Source organism: Trachypithecus francoisi, unplaced genomic scaffold (assembly GCF_009764315.1).
Source record: "Trachypithecus francoisi isolate TF-2019V2 unplaced genomic scaffold, Tfra_2.0 Lachesis_group5, whole genome shotgun sequence".
In the NCBI taxonomy this organism is placed as follows: Eukaryota; Metazoa; Chordata; class Mammalia; order Primates; family Cercopithecidae; genus Trachypithecus; species Trachypithecus francoisi.
Genome location: NW_022681470.1, coordinates 69069994 through 69090733, shown reverse-complemented (window position 1 = coordinate 69090733; position 20740 = coordinate 69069994). Strand labels below are relative to the sequence as shown.

The following is a 20740-nucleotide window of genomic DNA, read 5'->3' as shown; positions in this document are numbered from 1 at the left end:
CACGACTGTAATCCCAGCACTTCGGGAGTCCGAGGCGGGCGGATCACGAGGTCAGGAGATCAAGACCATCCTGGCTAGCTCAGTGAAACCCCGTCGCTAATAAAAATACAAAAAATTAGCCGGGCGTGGTGGCGGGCACCTGTAGTCCCAGCTACTCAGGAGGCTGAGGCAGAAGAATGGCATGAACCTGGGAGGCAGAGCTTGCAGTGAGCCGAGATTGCACCACCGCACTCCAGCCTGGGCGACAGAGCAAGACCTTGTCTCAAAAAAAAAAAAAAAAGCTAATGCATGCTGGCCTTAATACCTAGGTGATGGGTTGATATGTTCAGCAAACCACCACGGCACACATTTACCTACATAACAAACCTGCATGTCCTGCACATGTACCCTGGAACTTAAAATAATAAAAACAAAGATGCACACATAAAAAATCAGTAGTCAGCACCCTTTGGCATGAGCAAAGATAATTTGTGGACTCACAGAAATTACACATTTCCTTAATTACCACATGAGAACTACCATCTGCTGTCAACTTCCTTTCCATGAGTTCACTAGTAATATAATCTCTAAAATGGAATCTTTCTGAAACATATTCCAGTTCAAAAATCTCCATGATACTGGCTGGGCACAGTGGCTCACACCTGTAATCCCAGCACTTTGGGAGGCCAAGGCAGGCAGATCACTTGAGGCCAGGAGTTAACCAGCCTGGCTAATGTGGTAAAACCCCGTCTCTACCAAAAACAAACAAACAAACAAAAAATAAATAAATAAAAAGAACTTCATGATGCTCTCTGAATGGAATGTAAAATACTTTAATTTGACATTCAATATTTTGCATTCTTTAGTCTTTATCTTGGTTGCAAGCCTCATCTCTCACTGTTCTCGATATCTTATTCCAACCAAATTGGTCACTTCCTATTTTATTATATCCTATGCTTTTCCATCTTTAGACCTTTGCTAATGCTTTTCCCTTCACCTGGAGTACCCCCTTCCATTTCCACTGGTCTAAATAACCATAGTCCAACCCAAATGCCCCATTCTTCATAAATTTTCCTAGCCTTCTTTACTACATGAGAGTTTTCTCTTGGACACCAGTGTGTTTTCTTTCTACTTCTGTATCATTTACAGCCTTTGTTTTATTTTAGTTATTTCAACACTTGACTTATGGGTTCCAAATTATCAGCTTCTTAAGGTTAGAAGAACTTTGCTTTATACCTGAAAAATGCTTGATCAATATAAATATTTTAAAGCAACACTTCTCTAACCACATTAAATGTTTAAGATTCAACTTTTTGAAGGAATTGTTTTTAATCCTAAAACGTATTTTTCTTAACTTTGAGTAAAGGCATTGTCATAGTTAACAGTTGACAGATAGGTAGTCCACCATTCACATCTAACCTGGTCCCTAAAAAGACTTAATCAGAAGCTAACATAATCGGGAATGTGTTATATATACTTCAGATGTTTGTCCCTTCCCAAATCTCATGTTACAATTTAATCCTGAAAGTTGGAGGTGGGACCTAATGGAAGGCATTTGGGTCATGGGGGTGTATCCCTCATGAACAGATTAATGCCCTCCCTAAGAGGTGAACAGATGAGTGACTTCTTACTCTATTAGTTCCCTGGAGAGCTGATTGTTAAAAAAAGAGCTTGGTACTACCCCTTTCTCTTGCCATATAACCTCTGTATTCATGGGCTCCTCTTTGCTTTCTGCCATGAGTTGGGGCAGACTGAGGCCCTCACCAGATGTCTAATCTTCTAGCCAGTAGAATCATGCACCAAATAAACCTTTTTTCTTTATAAACTACCCAGTCTCAGTTATTCCTTTGTAGCAACACAAGACAGACTAAAACAGAATGTGTTCAAATAATAATATACTTCAGGATCTGTAAAGTTTTTTAAATGTTAAAACAAAAATTGTAGACCTAGACTTACCTTTGAAGCACTTCTTTCTGAAAGTTTGTGATTCTGTGTTATACAATCGAACAAAGCCTTCTTCATTGGCAACTGCTAGTACATGTTCCATATTGGGAGCTAAAGCAGAAATAAAGAATAAAATATATGAAGAGTAACACAAAAAAAATTTTTCTTTTTTTAGACGGAGTCTGGCTCTGTCGCCCAGGCTGGACTCCAATGGCACGATTTGGCTCACTGCAACTTCCACCTCCTGGGTGCAAGTGATTCTCCTGCCTCAGCCTCCCAAGTAGCTGGGATTATAGGCATGCACCACCACACCCAGCTAATATTGTATTTTTACCAGAGATGGGATTTCACCATGTTGGTCAGACTGGTCTTGAATACCTAACCTCAAGTGATCCACCTGCCTCAGCCTCCCAAAGTGCTGGGATTACAGGCCTAAGCCACTACGCCCAGCCACAAAACTTTTTAAGCTTATTCAAAACCACCAAAATTTTCTTCAGATAATCTCTTATTTAGAGAAGGGCTAAATCGAGGGTTGTACTTAAACAAAAAAGGAGTGCTACTGGCCAATGGCAAACAAAGGCATACAATGATGTAGGCCGCCAGCAGGCTGAGTCTATCCGTTTTTTTTTTTTTTTAATCATATTTTTATTTACGTATTTTTACCACAATCATGACTACGTAATAGTCTATTAGTTTTTATTTGTTTTTGAGACGCAGTCTCCCTCTGTCACCTAGGATGGAATGCAGTGGCGTGATCTTGGCTCACTGCAACCTCCGCCTCCCAGGTTCAAGCGATTCTCTTGCCTCAGCCTCCCCAGTAGCTGGGACTACAGGTGTGCACCACCACGCTTGGCTAATTTCTGTAAGGAGTCTATTAGTTTTAAATTTCCTTTTCACAACTTTTTCTTTCCTCTCAAACTGTTATGGGTGGAGACAAGTACTTCTATTTCTTTCTTTTTTTGGAGATGAAGTCTCACTCTGTCACCCAGGCTGGAGTGCAATGGCACAATCTTGGCTCACAGCAACCTCTGCCTCTCAGGTTCAAGTGATTTTCTTGTCTCAGCCTCCCAGGTAGCTGGGATTACCGGCATGCGCCGCTACGCCCAGCTAATTTTTTGCAATTTCAGTAGAGATGGGGTTTTACCATGTTGGCCAGGCTGGCCTTGAACTCCTGACCTCAAGTGATCTACCCGCCTTGGCCTCCCAAAGTTCTGGGATTACAAGTGTGAGCCACTGCACCCAGACCTGCCTTGGCCTCCTAAAGTGCTGGGATTTCAGGTGTGAGCCACTGAGCTTGGCCGAAGTACTTCTATTTCTGTTCATATATTCCCCAGTGAGTCACAGAAAGATACATTCAACCAGATCAAAGGGTATGTATCTACTGGGTAAAACAGTTTTCATTGTAGTCGAACCTTTGCAACCATTTCCTTATATTGGTTTTTTAAAAATGGTGCTATAACAATCCTATGCTTTAGAAGAAATATAGTTATGCTAATGATGCATAGAGATTAAGAAAAGTCATTTTATAAATCAGAAGATAACAGTTTTTACAAAAACTCTAACATCCACCTAGTTTACTTTTTGAAGTATATTTGCCCTGTAAATGTGAAATAGATCATTTCTGTCCAAGCCTTGCCTAGAGAGTAATTCTCTTACCAGAAGAGAAGGTACATCCAAAAGGAGGAACTGGGACTCCTGTTTCTCCATAAGAAGTGTGTTCATCATTACCACTGCATTGATAACCAGTCAGAAGGGATTGTAGAGGGTATTGTGAAGACCATCCTAAAACAAGACAATTCCTTACAGAATTCCAATAAAGCATCACATTTCAGCATTTTTAACAAATCCAGAGGTAAATATTTGTTCTTAAGAAACTTTAGATATTAACATAGATCCACTTACTATTAATATCTATGGAAGACACCGTTTCTGGTATTTCCTTAAAAGAGTCCTAAGGAAAAAATGAAAAAGCACTTCCAACTCCTGGGGAGGTATAGCTTTGGGCTTACTATCTAAAATGAAGACGCTCACTAGCACATTGAGATTAGAAGAAATAAGAGGCCTTTGCATATTAAGAAAGATCTTCCCCCTTCTCCTACCAAAGAGACAACCACAAAAGCATTCCATTAAAACTGTTATCCCTTTCTATTAAATTCTTATGCGGGAACATCATACAAAATCCAGTGGTCAAAGAGCCAAAGAAAATAATATATGTCAATGTAACTACTATAGCCAGTAACATATTCACCAAATTTACTTTCTTTTTCCTTTAGTGCTGAAATTGTAGGAATCTAAAATGTTAATAGCAACACTTACAGTATCTTAAATTATATTAGAGAAATTGTAAAGTGAAGTGTTATGTACCTACCCCTAGAAAACATTTAGTTAGCCCTGGCTAGTGGCAGTGGGTCAGGCAGTCTTTACAGAAGGTCTTGAAAGACTGGTAAATTTTCACTAAATTTAGAACAGAGAACAGGAAACTCAGGGTGGAAGAAAAGTTTATTCTGCTTGGGTCAGAGATCTAACGTGCACTATGGTCCTAAATAGTAAGACATCTTCAGAGATTTGTTTTTATCACACTGATTTGTGGTCAAGACATTTTAAATATATAAAAGAAACATTCATTCAACAAGTAATTACTGAAAACCAAATGTTCAATAAGCATTGGAAGAAACACTGAGTTTACAATCTATTGAAAGCATCTTAAATAATTAACAAACTCACATTTTAGGGTACTCTGAATTCTCACTTTTCATCAAAAGTACTACGTGGAGAATACATCCTAGCTTGACATAACCTCAGACAAATCTACATTTGGATGTTCACAGACATAACCTGAAGGAATCAATAGAAGGACACCAAAAAATTTAATCCAAATTTAATAATTAGTTCTGGGGCCATCATGTCACAATTTCAACATCAGATATCATTGTAAAGGAGCTGTTAAAGACCACTAAAAGAATGCAATAGGCTGGGTGCGTTGGCTCATGCCTGTAATCCCAGCACTTTGGGAGGCCGAGGCGGGAGGATCACGAGGTCAGGAGATCAAGACCATCCTGGCTAACCCGTGAAAGCCCGTCTCTACTAAAAATAAAAACAAAAACAAAACAAAAAAAATTAGCCAGGCATGGTGGCAGGCTCCTGTACTCCCAGTTACTCAGGAGGCTGAGGCAGGAGAATGGCGTGAACCCGGGAGGCAGAGCTTGCAGTGAGTCGAGACTGCGCCACTGCACTCCAGCGTGGGCGACAGAGTAACACTCCGTCTCCAAAAAAAAAAAAAAAAAAAGAATGCAATAGTTATGTTGAGTTCACAAGTATTAATGTACAGAATAAGTGTGTCAAAACAAAAGCCTCTGTTCAAAGGTTATGTAAATATACACGTTTTGGAATTTAAAAAAAATCAACTGCAAAATGCAAACTCAAAAGGGACTTTTGAACAACTTGGTTGAAATGAAGATGATACACTCCAAAAAACCTGCAATTTTTTACAATTAAACAATGACTTTAACTCTGCATAACTGCCTACAATTAACATCCAAACACCAATGAATGGTAAGTGATTGGTCCTTGCCTACTCCTCTACTTCTGCAATCCCTGCAATACACACTTCACTGATGAACCACCCTAAGCTACTTTTGGACCTTATTGTGTTATGAACATGAAACTGTAATGCTTTCCTCCACAACACATTTGGAAAAAGCTATTATTTCCTCTTTGTACAACTTAAGCCCCTGGAGTTACATGCACATATTCCAAGTAGTATACAAGAACCTGAGAGTTTTCAGAGACTAAATTTCCAGATACAGTAGTCACCCCTCATCTGTGGTTTCGCTTTTCGTGGTTTCAGTTGCCTATGGTCAACAATAGTCTGAAACTATTACATTGAAAATTCCAGATATAAACAATTCATAAGTTTTAAATTGTGTGCCATTTTGAGTAGCAAAAAAATTTCACACTGTCCTACTCTGACCTGTCCAGGGATATGAATCATCCGTGTCCAGAGTATCCGTGCCATATACATTACCTGCTCTTTGGTCACTTAGCTGCTTTGTCTGTCACATAGTTGGAAAGTCAATAGTAGCCTAATGTTAAATCACAGTGCCTGCCTACGTCATTCATCTCACTTCATCTCATCATGTTGTAGGTATTATATTATCTCACATCATCACGAGAAGGGCAAGTACAGTAAAATGAGATATTCCGAGAGGCCACCTTCACATAACTTTTATTATAGAATATTGTTATAATTGTTCTGTTATTATTAATTGTTAATCTCTTACTGTGCCTAATTAAACTTAATCATAGGTATGTGTCTGTATAGTAAAAAACACAGCATACAAAGGGTTGGGTCTTGGAACATATCCTTCAAGGATAAGGAGGTACTATTGTACTCAACTATGATATACAGTCATATGTCATGTAATGGCATTTTGGCCAAAGACAAACCGCATACACAATGGTAGTCTTACAAGATTATAATGAAGCTAAAAATTCCTATTGTGTCTTAGTTTTTAACAAAAGGTTCGAAAAGTTAAGAAAAAAAAGAAAAAAATTTAAAATAAAAAAACTTATAGAATAAGAATATGAAGAAATAAAATATTTTGCACAATTATACAATGTGTCTGTGCTTTATGCTGTTACCACAAGGGTCAAGAAGTTAAAAAATTTAAGATGTTTGTAAGTTTAAAAGTTACAGTAAGCCTAATTTATTATTGAAGAAAGTATTTTTTAATCAATTTAATGCAGCCTAAGTATAGAGTGTTTATAAGGTCTACAGTAGTATAATGTCCCAGGTCTTCACGCTGACTGACCACTCACTCATCGATTCACTCACAATAACCCAGAGTCCTGCAAGCTCCCATTCATAGTAAGCACTCTCCACAGGTGTACCATTTTTTTCTTTTATATCCTATTTTTACTGAACCTTTTCTATGTTTAGATACACAAACACTTACCATTGTGTTATAGTTGCCTACAGTATTCAACACAGTAATATGCTGTACAGGTTTATAGCCTAGGAAAAATACATAGCTTAGGTGTGTAGTAGGTTACACTATCTAGCTTTAAGTATATTCTGTGATGTTTGCACAATGATAAAATCACCTAATGATGCATTTCTCAAAATGTCATCTCCACTTATAAGCAATTGAATACCATATATGCATTTCTAAAACTCACCTGTCTGAAAAACCTGATGTCTCTGAGAAGTCACTTTTTCCCTTTCCCTTCATCACTTCCTTTCTTCCACTTTATAAAAGAAAGGCATTCCCGTGCCCCAATCTTAAACCTTGCATTGATCCAAAGAATAAAAACTTGTGGGTATCAAATATTTTAAAATAAAAACAAATAAACTTGTGGAACCTTAACTAACAGATAAATAATTCCTTCAATAAAGGAATCATAAACACCCAAATTCATCTCTTTAAAAGACGTACTTCCAACAAAATTTTACTTTTGGTTAATAATTACCAAAATTGGTAATCTATATTGTATTAAACAATCATATAGTACTAATAATTGAATTGAAAATTCAATCCATAAAGAAGTTTTAACACTCAGAGGCTTATGACAGAAAACAGCAATTTAAATACATCTTTTGACACAGAGGGGTATGACAGAGTGATCAGTAAAAGAGCTTTTCAAGCATAAAATTAAATTACTGTGGGAGAAATGAAATGGAAATAAATTCAAGAGGAAAAAGCAGTTATATGGAATTTCTAGCAGTTAAAGAGTTTGTTCGTATGTTTCTAAAAAATGGATAACGTGATTATCAGATCACTACAGTATTTACATTATATTAGATACACTTAAAAGAGTGATATAGCATTTCTATTTTAAAATGTCAATATTCCCAATATGGTCAGAAATTATATTCTTTGCATTTGTTTAAATTTATGATAAAAACTTTTAGATATCAATTTGAAAATACACAGAAGAGTAATCAGATTTCCATTTTAGAAGGATCATTAGCAGCAATGTGGAGAATAAAGTGAAGACAGACAAACCAGGAGGCCATTTGGGAGACTTCTTACAATCCAGACAAGAAGACATTAGGGCCCAACCTAGGGAAATGGAATGGTAAAAATAGAACACATCCAGGATACAGTAAAGATGCATAATCACAGAGATTTTAACGAAATGTTTTGAATGTGTAACTATGAGGAAGATGAGGAAGTCTTTAACTGACTCAGGTTTCTGGCTGGGAAAACTGGTTTAAATAATGAGGCCACTCCCTAAAATTGGTAATATAGCAGGTTTTGGGGGAGAAGTTGAGTTCAGTTTTGGGTATTTGAGTTTGAGATGCTTGTGGGATTGACTGTCTGGGTGACAATCAACCCACACAGCTTTTACAGAAATGAATCTCAGGTACATGAAGTCTTCCAATAACATCATTTTGTACAAAGTCATTTCCTCATACTGTTCATGAGAAAAAAATCAACTCCTGTTTGAGGCCACTGGCTGGGTGGAGTTTGTACATGTTCTCCCCATGTTCACAGAGGTTTTCTCCAGGTACTCTTGTTTCCTCCCACATGCCAAAGATGGGTATGTTAGAGTCACTGGCATGTCTACATGGTCCCAATAGACAATGGGTGTGTGTGAGTGCTTCCTGTGATGAAATAGCGTCCGGTCTAGAGCTGGTTTCCACCTTGTACCATGAGCTGCCAGGATAGGCTCCGGGCACCCACAGTCCCCAGCTGGAATAAGTGTGTCAGAAAATGAATGAATACAAATAATTATAAAATAAAAATGATAAACTTTACAATAATCATACAAATGAATGACAATAAACAATTTGGTATGAAAGGGCTCAGTGAGCTGCCATATTTGTGATTGTTTTTGAACTGGGTGGTGGTAGGAGGTGCTCCAATTTTCAGTTTGCAAACATTTATTCCTTGATTTAGCCCACCACTACTATGACCGAGGTCACTCACTGATACGCCAAACTTGGGTAAATAATTATCACACTTGTTTTTATTAATCTTTCTCAAATGTATGCATAGCACACAATTATTTCAACATTTAATATTAAAAGTGCTTTGGGTCTTTATTTAGAAGTTCGGTGGTGTTTGTATGACCAAAATATGCCACTGGAACTTAATTCTTGTTTATATCAAGTAGCCTATGGTAGAGTTGGTTTAGTTATACATTGTTTTCCCTAAAGTCACAGTTTCCAAGAGCCTATCTAGGCATTAAGTGAGGACTTACTGTATAAGAAATAGAAAGTTGTATGTACATAGAAGTGGAAGAAGCCCTGGTTATGGCTGTGATCATCCAAAGGAGGAGGAAGAAGAAGAAAAGGGGCCAAGGATGGAACACCAACACTGAAGAGGAAAGGAGATGATTCTATAGATTTCAGTGGGTAACATATAATAGTGAATTAATTTCAGTGTCTATTGTGTCACAACGAATGAGTACTCGTGAACAGGAAAGAGGGAAGGGAAAGGTAAACACATGGAGAATTAGGAGAAAATCTGTCACAAAACAGTCTGAACAGCTCCCCCAGGACACACATATAGTAAGGTGTGGAGGTATAATAAAACTCAGGTAGCACTGTGCGTACTGTCACTCTTAAACAGAGGACAGAGAAGTTAGTCAAACAAGGTCCCAGAACAGACAGAAAGAGGAGCATTTAGAGTATAATTACAAAGATTATCTAAGAGGGAAAGAAATAAGAATAGTATAAAGTTTCAGATTGCTAGCAGGAAGTTGAGGGACTACTACTCAGTCTCTTTCTCAGTATCATTTTCCTAGACTCATCCCTGAATATAAAAATTCCCTTCTCAGGTTCCTTTTCCACATGGTTTCAAGAGGAAAAAGAACCTCTGGCTATAGTCGACCTTCACATGAGTGAGATTTTATTTCTGTCCAAGGTTAGTCTGCATAGTTACCTCCCTTATCAGAAACTTACCAAGAAGTTTAAGTTGATGACACCCAAACCTAGCCTCAAATCTCTTATTGCCAATGTTTTAGCGTAAGAAAGTTAGATTTCTACATATTAACATGGGAATACGTTCAACTTATACCATTAAAGTGAAAAAACAGGACATTTTGATCCCATTTCTGAAAATAATAGATATTACCTCTAGTGTCGAAAACATCTGGAATAATATACTTCAATCTATTAACAGGGGTCATCTCTGGCGGATGTGGTTACAGGCATCTTTCACTCTAAATGTTTATGACCATGTAGTAAACGGGGAGAAAAAGATTTTGATACTGTTAGAAGCAGATATTCTGTCTTCTCTGCTTGACTGAGTTCCTTAACAGTGGGTCATATTCACTAGTATATACCCATAGCAAATAGCTGGGCTCACTAAGATTCTACAACAAACGAATGAATTAATCAATGAGTATAAGTTTTGACCATCTCAAATAACTGTTGAGAGAAACATATACACACAAACGCATGCATTTTCCCGTTAACGCGCAATGGAGATGTAAGCTGTAAGAGGCCTTGGAAGGCAGTTATTTCGACGTCCATGCCTAACGTTACGATTTTAAAAGCCCGATTACAAGTGTCCCGAGGAGATGAAAGCACAGCTTTCTTCAGTAGTCCCAGCTAACACTAATTTACCCTTGCCATGGGAGAACTCAGAAGCTGAGTTCAGAATTGGAGTCGGCCCTGGTCGGAGGTGGCGTGTGTTTCGGGGTAGATGAATCCCGCCAGCCCCGAGCAGCGGTTGGGACCGTTACTCACCATTTCTCAGGACGCCAAGCTGGGGCTGGCGAAGCACCGAATTGAAGAGCATCAGGGCCGGAGGAAAAGACTCAGCTGAGAGAAAAGTCGTAGAAATGCCTCCAAGTTCAGCAGAAACCGCAGCTTGCGCCTCTCACAACACAAATCGTTATCGCCTCCAACTCCCGCCACTGTAAGCCCCGGCCGCCAAACTCCGCGCCAAACTGACGTCACGCTCTCTGATTGGCTTCCGAGCGACGTCCGGGCGCCTCAGAGTCATTTCCCCCTTCGGATCCCCGCCTCCTTTTCTCCCAGCCGCGGGAACCTGGAGGCCAAGAGCTTCTTGAGCGCCTGCGCAGAAGGCAGCAGAGGCGCCGGCGAACCGCGGGGTGACCAGGGCGCATGCGTAACAGGGCTTGCCAGCGCGCGGAGGAAAAACCAACAAGAAGGCGGCGGGAGAAGATGGCGGTTCTGGGGTAGAGTTTGCAATCTTTCTGACTAGGCTAGTCGAGTAACTATTCGGGTCATGGCGTCAAACTCAACTAAGTCTTTCCTGGCAGATGCCGGCTATGGCGAACAGGAACTGGATGCCAACTCTGCCCTTATGGAGTTGGACAAAGGTATTCGAAAGAGCGGGCTGAATGGGTGAAAACGGGCGTGGGGGGAAGTGGCGCCACCACGTGGTGGTAGCTTTGGAGGACGGGCAGGCGCATGCGCCTATCTTCGCTGGGCGGGGAGTGCCTGTGCTTTTGCTGGGGCGTGGGCTTTGACCCCTTCGGGAGGTTGCGGGAAATTTGCAGGATTGTTTGGCCTTACACCGGCTAAACAAGTGGTGAGCTCTAGTGAGAGGCCCGTTTTGACCACTTGAGGGAACAGCCCCCTATTTTCTAAGCAGTGACAGTGGCTGATTTCTAAGAAACACTACAAAGAAATTGTGAAATTGGTTTTCAGTCTGTTCAGTTGAGACCAGGTCACCATGAATTGCACCGACTTAACAGCGATTCATTTGATTTCCGTAGCTCTGTTACCTGCGGGTTACAAGGCAGGCTAACCATGGCCAAGACCATGCAAAAAGCAAGGGCCCTGCTCATTTTCTGCAGACAAGTTCCAGGAGTTCTGTTGCCTTCCTTACAGAGAACAGTTTGGTGTAGAAGGAACTTTGGGGTTGCACTGAGTTAAATTTCAGTGCCGCTAATTTTATGATTAATTTCATCTAGCCTCGGTTTGTCGTCTGCCAAGTGAGTACAGTACAATTGAGCCGGCAGAATTGTTATATTAAGCGACTTAATGGTATGCAAAAGAAGCATTTAGTAAATGCTGAAGAGATATAGATATGGATTTGGGAAGCAAGGTCGGAAATTTGTCAGTAAAGAACTCGACTGGTGATATGAAACCTGTTTCATATTAAGGATTTTTATTGTACGGGAAACATTTCGGCAGCTGGTATACAATTAAATCTTGATTAATCGTAGCCAATATATAATGTTGGAGAACAGGACTAGAACTCAGAAGGATCTCTCTTTAAGTCCCCTTTGAGCCACTTCCCAGCTTTCTGAGTTTGATATGTCTATTAACGTTTTTGGGACTCTTTTTCCGTTTATTTTTTAAACTGTGAATATTTTTAGTGGGTTAGTCTAAATAAGAGTTTCCCAGGCTCTTAAAAAAGCTTTTACCTCCTTCTGATAAACACAAAAATTTCACAGCCCCCAATGGGATATTCCTTTGGTTGAGTCTCAGTATCTTTAGTGCACCCCCATCAACCAAGAAAATGATGTTGAACTTTTCTTTCTCTTACCAAATCTATAGGGTTTTTCTCCTCTGAAGAATAAAATTATAATATTAAATATGTTTTTCTTTTCTTTTTTTTTTTGGAGACAGAATCTTGCTCTGTTGCCCAGGCTAGGGTGCAGTGGCGCGATCTCAGCTCACTCCACCCTTTGCTTCCCAGGTTCAAGTGATTCTCATGCCTCAGCCTCCCGAGTAGCTGGGATTACAGACGCCTACCACCACGCCCGCCTAATTTTTGTATTTTTAGTAGAGACAGGGTTTCACCATGTTGGTCCAACTCCTGAACTCAGGTGATCCGTCCGCCTCAGCCTTCCAGAGTGCTGGGATTACAGGCATGACCCACTGCGCCGGGGCTTAAATATGTTTTTCAAACACTTTCCTCCTCATTCTGATACATCTCTTTCTTCTTCCTCAGTGGAACTTACAGGTCAGGATAGCATCTAATATCCCTACCAGTTCTAAGGACATTTCCTATCATTCTGGTCCAGCTGAGCTTGTACCATGCTGACAGTAGAATAGTGGTTGTGGAACAGGGATCAGGATGGGGCACTGAAGAGGAGTCTAAAATTGTTTAATTCCTCAAATTTTGCAGTTGTAAGAAAAAAACCACAATTTTCCTTTTTTTTTTTTTTTTTTTGGAGGCGGAGTCTCGCTCTGTCGCCCGGACTGGAGTGCAGTGGCCGGATCTCAGCTCACTGCAAGCTCCGCCTCCCGGGTTCACACCATTCTCCTGCCTCAGCCTCCCGAGTAGCTGGGACTACAGGCGCCTGCCACCTCGCCCGGCTAGTTTTTGTATTTTTTTTTTTTAGTAGAGACGGGGTTTCACCGTGTTAGCCAGGATGGTCTCGATCTCCTGACCTCGTGATCCGCCCGTCTCGGCCTCCCAAAGTGCTGGGATTACAGGCTTGAGCCACCGCGCCCGGCCTCCTTTTTAAAGAGAAGTTGAAATGAAAATATTTTATATCTGTAAGAAAGAAATCAGGTGTCAATCTTAGACACAGAGTAAGTGATCATTTTCACTCCTCCCAGCAATGCCCGGCATGTTTTACAGATGAATCTCAGGCTCAGAAAGATGACTTGTTCTTTTTCATCTCACCTACAGTACCTTTTAAAACTGTTAGGAAATTAAGTTATAGAAATAGCCAGTTTCATGTAGAATATAGTTGAGTATTTTAAATATTGAGTCATTTCATCTTGTACCTGTTAAAGTACTTCTGTTTTGTGAGCTAAAGGTCAGAAGGCTACAAATTACAACTCTTTGTTCGTTCCCAAACTCCAAAGAATACTGTTTTTGAAATATCTCCCCACCTCAGCACAGACACTCAGACACATGACTTATTTGATCAGGCTTTGTACTGGGAACATGGCAGTTAATGAAACAAAACAAAACTCCTGCCCTTATAGAGCTTACATTCTAGACAGCAGATGCAGACACTCAGCAAATACAGCAAACATGTGACAGACAGTGATACATATTCTAAAGGAAAATGAAGCAATGAAGGGGACTGGAGAAAACTGATCAGGGGCTGGAGTTGATTTCTTATTTTATGAAGGATAGGCAAGAAAGACCTCCTTAATCAAGTGGAGGAACAGCAAGTGCAAAGGCCCTGAGGTAGAAGCCTCCTTTGCATGCGGTTATCTGGAGCAAAGTAATAGAGAATGAATATAGAAAGATAACCAGAGTCGGTTGGGTGCAGGTGGCTCACACCTGTAATCCTAGCACTTTGGGAGGCCGAGGTGGGTGGATCATGAAGTCAGGAGATCGAGACTGTCCTGGCTAACACGGTGAAACCCCGTCTCTACTAAACAAAATACAAAAAATTAGCCGGGCATGGTGGTGGGCGCCTGTAGTTCCAGCTACTGGAGAGGCTGAGGCAGGAGAATGTCGTGAACCCGGGAGGTGGAGCTTCCAGTGAGCCGAGATCACGCCACTGCACTCCAGCCTGGGCAACAGAACAAGACTCTGTCTCAAAAAAAAAAAAAAAAAAGAAAGAAAGATAACCAGAGTCCAGTTCAGGTAGGGCCATGCAAACCATCAAAAGGACTGGCTTTCATTCTGAGTGAGATAGGAAACCATGGAGGATTATCAGCAGGTGTGTGACATGATCTGACTTTCCTTTGGAAAGTGTCAGTCTGGCTACTGTGTGGAGAATAGACTGAAGTGGGGAGGGTCAGGGACCCAAGTATGGAGACCAATGAGAAGGCAACTATCACAATCCAGAGAAAAGAATATAGTGGCCTGGACCAAGGTGGTGACACTGAAAATGTGTGAAGTGCAGAGATTCTGGATATACTTTCAAGGTAGAGCCAACAAGATTTGCTAATGGATTAGATGAGGATATAAGAGTAAGTGGTCAAGAAAACTTAGAGGTTTTTGGTCTGAGCTACTGGGAGGATGTATGTATGTTTAGTGAAATCAAATCAGTTTGGGATATGTTACATTTGAGATGTCTCTTAGACATCCAAATGGAGATGAGTAGACAGACATAAGATGTAACCTTTGGACGCTATTTTAAATAAATATTTTGTGGCACTGGTGTCGCTAGAAACACACTCGGGAAATGCTGCCGTTCATAACCTGTTATATATTTATAACCTATTGTACTTTATTCTGAGCCTTTTGAGCAAGCACTGGCAGTAAGCTGATTGTTTCTGATCTCTATAGGAATAAGTGGATACTATTTTGAAGCTGACTCAATTCCATTACTTTAGAATGTAGTTAGTAACAGGAAAATCATCCTCCATATGATAGCTATTCATTTACTCAACAGATATTTACTGACCACCTGCATTGTCTCAGGCTCTGTACTCAGACTAGGGGCTATATTTGCATACAAATAATAAGGAGATAGACAATGCTAGATCAAATGTGGCGCTGTTAGTCAGGACAAGAAGTTGGATTTTGTGCAGAGTGCAGTGGGAAGGCATTGAAAGTTGTAGGCTGATGGCCATGCTGACTGAGCACACACAAGCAGAGTTAAGTGTTATAATCAAATACATTACAGCTTATGTTTATCTGACACATTTCAGGATATAATCATTACTATACGTAATTGGCAATATAAAGAATGCATCTCACAAAAATTAGTGTAACTTTTTCACTAATATAATTTCTTAGTCTAAACATTTTTAGATCAGCTGATGGGAGGTTATCCTGGTGATTTGGGAAAACTTATGCAAGATCTCCTTCCACCTGGGAAAAGAGGAGTCTCTTAAATGACATTATTCAGCCTATCTGCCTTCTGCAGTGTTGACCTTGGAAAGGATGAGATGAAAGCAATGGGGAAGAGAGCAGTGGCTCATTCCTTTTCTTGCAGCTGATGCAATGGGAAGGGAGGAAATATAGAGGGTAGATTTGTTACTAGAGGTGCTGGTGAACATAATGCTGCGTGAAAAAGCTTGATGGTGTGCTTAATGAAAAATTTAGTTATGAAGTAGAGAAATGATGTGAATCAGGAAACTGAAATCAGTTCCAGCTATGGAACTGATTGATTCGGAAGGAGGCATGTGACCCACACTGAGTCAAATTCTTTCTCCTGAGAATCTCTGCTGCCAGGCCACACAGTCTGAGAGTGTTGAGAAGCGGACCTATAAAATCATGTAGAATTAGGCGGGGGGCAGTGGCTCACACCTATCATTGCAGCACTTTGGGAGGGCGAGGTGGGCGGATCACCTGAGGTCACGAGTTTGAGACCAACCTGCCTAAGATGGTGAAACCCTGTCTCTACTAAAAATACAAAAATTAGCTGGGGGTGGTGGCAGACACCTGTAATCCCAGCTACTGGGGAGGCTGAGACAAGAGAGTCACTTGAACCCAGGAGGCAGAGGTTGCAGTGAGCTGAGATTGTGCCATTGCACTCCATCCTGGGCGACAAGAATGAAACTCGGTCTCAAAAACCAAAACAAACAAAAACATATAGAATTGAAGCTAAGGTGAGACTCTGGGCAACTTAATGCCACATAAAAACCAGCAGCCTGGTTGGTAATTCCTTCATGGGCTATGAACTAATCCAAAAATTCAAGTTTTTACTGAAACCCACAGACTCATTCTTGTATATTACTAAGATTTACTGTCTTGGAATTTGCAAAGTAAGTTATTAAATATTCCTAGAAATTGGTATTCATAAACTCAAATTTGTTTAGGATTCTAAATTAGTACTCTCATGTGCGTACTGGATGACGTTGCATATATCTTACCATGTACATTTACATACATTTTCTGAAATTTGGGGGAATGGATGCTGCCTTATTAATGCATCATTAGTTTTCACTATCATTTTACTTGTTTCTATTTCTGCTTTTTAAATATAAAAATTGGCTTTGCCATCAATTTTTTAAGCTGTGGGTTGTATGCTTGTGTTCATATTTCTACCCATGTCCCCCCTCACACCTTTTATTAATGTATAGATTTCAAGATTTGTTTGTGTTATGGTTCAATTTCGAATCGTCCTCATTTCTTAGCTAAAGCGAATGTATGTCACAAATTCTCCTAAATTGTGTTTGTTTGGTAAGGCTTTATTTGTGGTGTTCTTTGTAGTGGATGTTAGTTATGTTGATGGTTGCTTAATATCTTTTGAACACTCTTTTTGTGCTTAAGGAATGTCCCATAGCATGAACCTTGTCTAACCAAGGTAGAAGCAAAAACTCATTTCCTAGTTTCCCTTGCAAGAATGCAGGATCTGACTTAGGCTCTGCCAATCAGACACACCTCCTTCACACTGTCTGATTTAGAAGTTAGAGATGCAAGAAGGAAGAGTTGAACTGTCCACTCACAGTTCTGCCCTGGCAGCAGCGGTATTTCTAGTGTACAGTAGCAACAACAATGGCTACAATATTCCTAGAAGACAGCAGAGCTAATTGTTGCATCTGGTGTTTCCTACCAAAGACAGGGTTCCTCCATCCAGTTGTTTGGGTAGTGTGATATTAGGTGTTCCTAGAAATTTAGCCTTAAAAATGTTTCTTAAGCTTTTAATAAACTCATTTTCTGTCTAATAAGCCAGAGTTAGCTTCTGTTGCTTGCAGCTAAGAACTGCTGATAGATGCTACTTGGAGATTTGTGCTGTTTTGAAAACTTGATTAATGTATATCCCAGACCCCAAGTTTACCATCATTTATGGCATTCCCCTAATTCCCTAGAATTCGTCACCTCAGAATTCCACTATTTAATCACTCATTTAAATGTCTCATTCTTGAATCTTAATCTCTTTCTTTCTAGTTGCTTGCTATAGATGCATTTTAGCATAATGGTTAGCACTATAGCCTCCGGAGCCACATTACCGGAATTTGAATCCCAACTCTGTCATTTGTTAGCATTGTTGTTTCTTATGCAAATTGCTTAACTGGTCTGTGCCTGTTTTCTCACCTTTCAAATGGGGAAAATAATGGTGCCTAATTTATGTGATTTTTAGTGAGACTTTAATACATGTAAAGTGCTTAGAGTGACTGGCACAGAATAAGCACTTCATGTGTATCATCATTAGCATTATGATTAACTGCTATTTTGGCTAGTCTTTATTTTCATTCAGACCTCAGTATTTCACCTCTCTTCTTTTCTGTACCTGTTTTACTTCTTTGTTCAGCTTAGATTTCATGGTCCCTCATTTTATTAACTTCATTTACTTTCTTTCCAGTACTTTAAATTCCCATCCAAGGTTCCATTCTTTACTATCCCTAAAGGCAGTCAAAAATTGCTGCAGAAAGTCATACAATAGGGTATATGGCTATCATAAATGGCAGCCAAATACACACTGACCTTCAACACGGACCTGCAGTACTGTAATGTTTCTGCAGTACTACTATGTTTCTTTGGTCAGACACTCCTACCTTCTTCAGTAACATTTCAGATCTTTTACTTTTCTAAAACCAGAGATCCCGGGGTTTTATGTGAAGTATGATTTGTAAAACCTGACAGTGTGTTCAAAACCTTTAAAAACATTGTGCCTGTCAGATAACAGCATTCTGAGGACCAAATTCAGCAGCCTAGTAGTTTTCTACCTCCAGTATAATCAGTGTGGGCAGGCCAGTCAAATAAATTATCAAGTGGCAGAAGTTAACTTGAGAATCTAGGTGCTGGCTGGGCACAGTGGCTCATGCCTGTAATCCTAGTACTTTGGGAGGCTGAGGCGGGAGGATCACCTGAGGTTGGGAGTTTGAGATCAGCCTGGCCAACATGGTGAAATCCCATCTCTACTAAAAATATAAAACTTAACCGGGTGTGGTGGTGCACACCTATAATCCCAGCTGCTCGGCAGGCTAAGTCACAAGAATCAGTTGAACCCCGGGGGCGGAGGTTGCAGTGAGCTGAGATCACGCCACTGCACTCCAGCCTGGGCGACAGAGTGAGACTGTCTTAAAAAAAAAAAAACAAAAAACAACCTTTTCAAAACAGTTAAACAGATGCCTGGGACTCTGCCCCGTATATTTAGTAGGTTTGGAGTAAAACCCGTAGCACAGATATTTTTCAAAAACTTAACAGATATTGCTGATGCAGAACAAAGCTGAAAACCACTAGCGTGGCAAAAAGCTCTGCACATTTTAAGTGCAAAATAAGATTAGAATAATGCATGCTTTACTTCTGCCAAATGAATTTTGAATGAATAAATGATTTTACAGCCTATTTTAATTCCCCTGGTCTACATGCATGTTGCAACTGAGTTAAGCACTGTTTAAGTCCAGGCACAGAAAAGCAGGAGAGATCTGTTTTTGTTTTTGTTTTGTTTTGTTTTTTGGTGGAAGAATACAAAATAAAATGTAGGTATGGCAATCACATCCATCCTTCTTAATCTTATCTCTGGGCTCACAGTAGTATTCTTATGATTAGTGGTCTTATGACCAGGGCATTCTTCCTGTAGCAAGCAATACAAATAAAATGTCTAACCCTCTTGTACTAGAACTGGAATGTGCTGAGCTCCTATTTTCCAGTGCTTACAAAATTGGCCTAGAGCAAGCAAGATGAGTACCATACTATCCCAAACCAGGGCTGTTGCTAAATTATAAGCCTTTAAAGCACTTTTTCCTTCTTTTTCACCTTAACTCCTATCCTTCAGAGGCAGCCTCCTTCTCACTTCCTCTTTCCTAAGAAGGGCTCTTATATCAGAAAATACAGAAGAGATTTCGTATTCTTTAGCTTATTTACCCCATGGAGTTATTATAGAGGAATGAGAGTCTACTTTATCTCAGATAAAAAAGTTTGACGATATTAGAGAAAACATTCTCTGGCTTCATTCAAAATAATCTTTGGTACATTTTAAATCAGCATGTTTAAACAAATCAATATGGTCTTTGGTTCTGTTTTTCAGGGAAGATAAAACATGGTTATATTCTGTCAAGGAGACTACCTGTACATAGGCTGTTTCCTACTATACCTTTTTCATCTCAGCCAAGGTTAATTCATTACAAACAGAACTTTACCATCCTTTGTATGTAACTCAGCTACTGGAAGTGAGAAGAAAATGAAACAATCCAATTAATGTGGATTTTTTCAACTCCTTTGCCAACACATATGCATAAGCACACATCTCTGTTCCTTGTCTCTTCCTCTCACCTCCATCCTCAGCTATGTCTTTCCTCTTCTGTGCCTTATCTGTGTGTCCCTTGACCCGTTTTTCATATCAGGCTTTTAGAAAAGCCTTTAAGGCTACGTGAGCCACACTGCCAGCTATGTGGAATTATCCCTTTTGGCATTGTGTGTTTGATAGGAAAAATATTTCTAGAGCTTCAGAGGCAGTTCTTTGTGTGTATATGGGGGTGAAGGGGAGGAGGGACCAGATGGAGGAATGTGTTCTATCTCAGTTAGAAATGTTAATTCATTATCCCATAGAAACTTTTATTATAAATGGTTATTAGATTCCAGAGTACTATGAGTGCTGATAGTGCTATTATTTTCCTATGAGGAAATAATGTTCTAAGTACTGAATAACTAACGTGAGTGTATTACAGAACATCACTCATTAGTAAATGAGAGAAATTACCTATGCAGTTTTACTTTGTGGTTGTCTTTTGTATAAAACATTGTGGCAACTAGGAAGAGCCTTCAGATTTCCTTTGTCTTTTTGCTTTTTGGAGACAGGGTCTCTGTCACCCAAGTTGGAGTGCAGTGGTGCAATACTGGCTCACTGCAACCTCTGCCTCCAAGTTCAAGCAATTCTCGTGCCTCAGCCTCCTGAGTAGCTGTGATTACAGGTCCCTGCCATCACGCTGGGCTAATTTTTGTATTTTTTTTTTGGTAGAGATGGGATTTTACCATATTGCCCAGGCTGGTCTTGAACTCCTGGCCTCAGGTGATCTGCCTGCCTCGGCCTACCAAAGTGCTGGGATTACAGGCGTGAGCCACTGCGCCTGGCCTCCTTTCTT

The 20740-nt window shown here is 40.0% G+C and overlaps 2 protein-coding genes across 4 annotated transcripts in view; one reads left to right on the top strand and one right to left on the bottom strand.

Moving 5' to 3' along the window:
- Positions 1-11006, bottom strand: part of DTL (denticleless E3 ubiquitin protein ligase homolog) — a 67767-nt gene extending 56761 nt beyond the window's left edge. Inside the window, exons 1-3 of the mRNA XM_033200714.1 lie at positions 10622-11006; positions 3580-3705; positions 1936-2034 (exon numbers count right to left, since the gene is read on the bottom strand). Coding sequence (XP_033056605.1) covers positions 1936-2034; positions 3580-3705; positions 10622-10673 — 277 coding nt within the window. The 5' untranslated portion in view covers positions 10674-11006. The remainder of the gene's footprint in view (positions 1-1935; positions 2035-3579; positions 3706-10621) is intronic.
- The window catches only part of INTS7 (integrator complex subunit 7), a 102833-nt gene continuing 93074 nt past the window's right edge, over positions 10982-20740 (top strand). Inside the window, exons 1-2 of one of the 3 annotated variants that reach the window (XM_033200712.1) lie at positions 10982-11076; positions 11161-11220. In XM_033200712.1, the coding sequence (XP_033056603.1) occupies positions 11205-11220 (16 nt within the window). In that variant the 5' untranslated portion in view covers positions 10982-11076; positions 11161-11204. Of the gene's footprint in view, positions 11221-20740 lie in introns of all 3 variants that reach the window. The other 2 variants (XM_033200711.1, XM_033200713.1) reach the window with 2 other exon arrangements.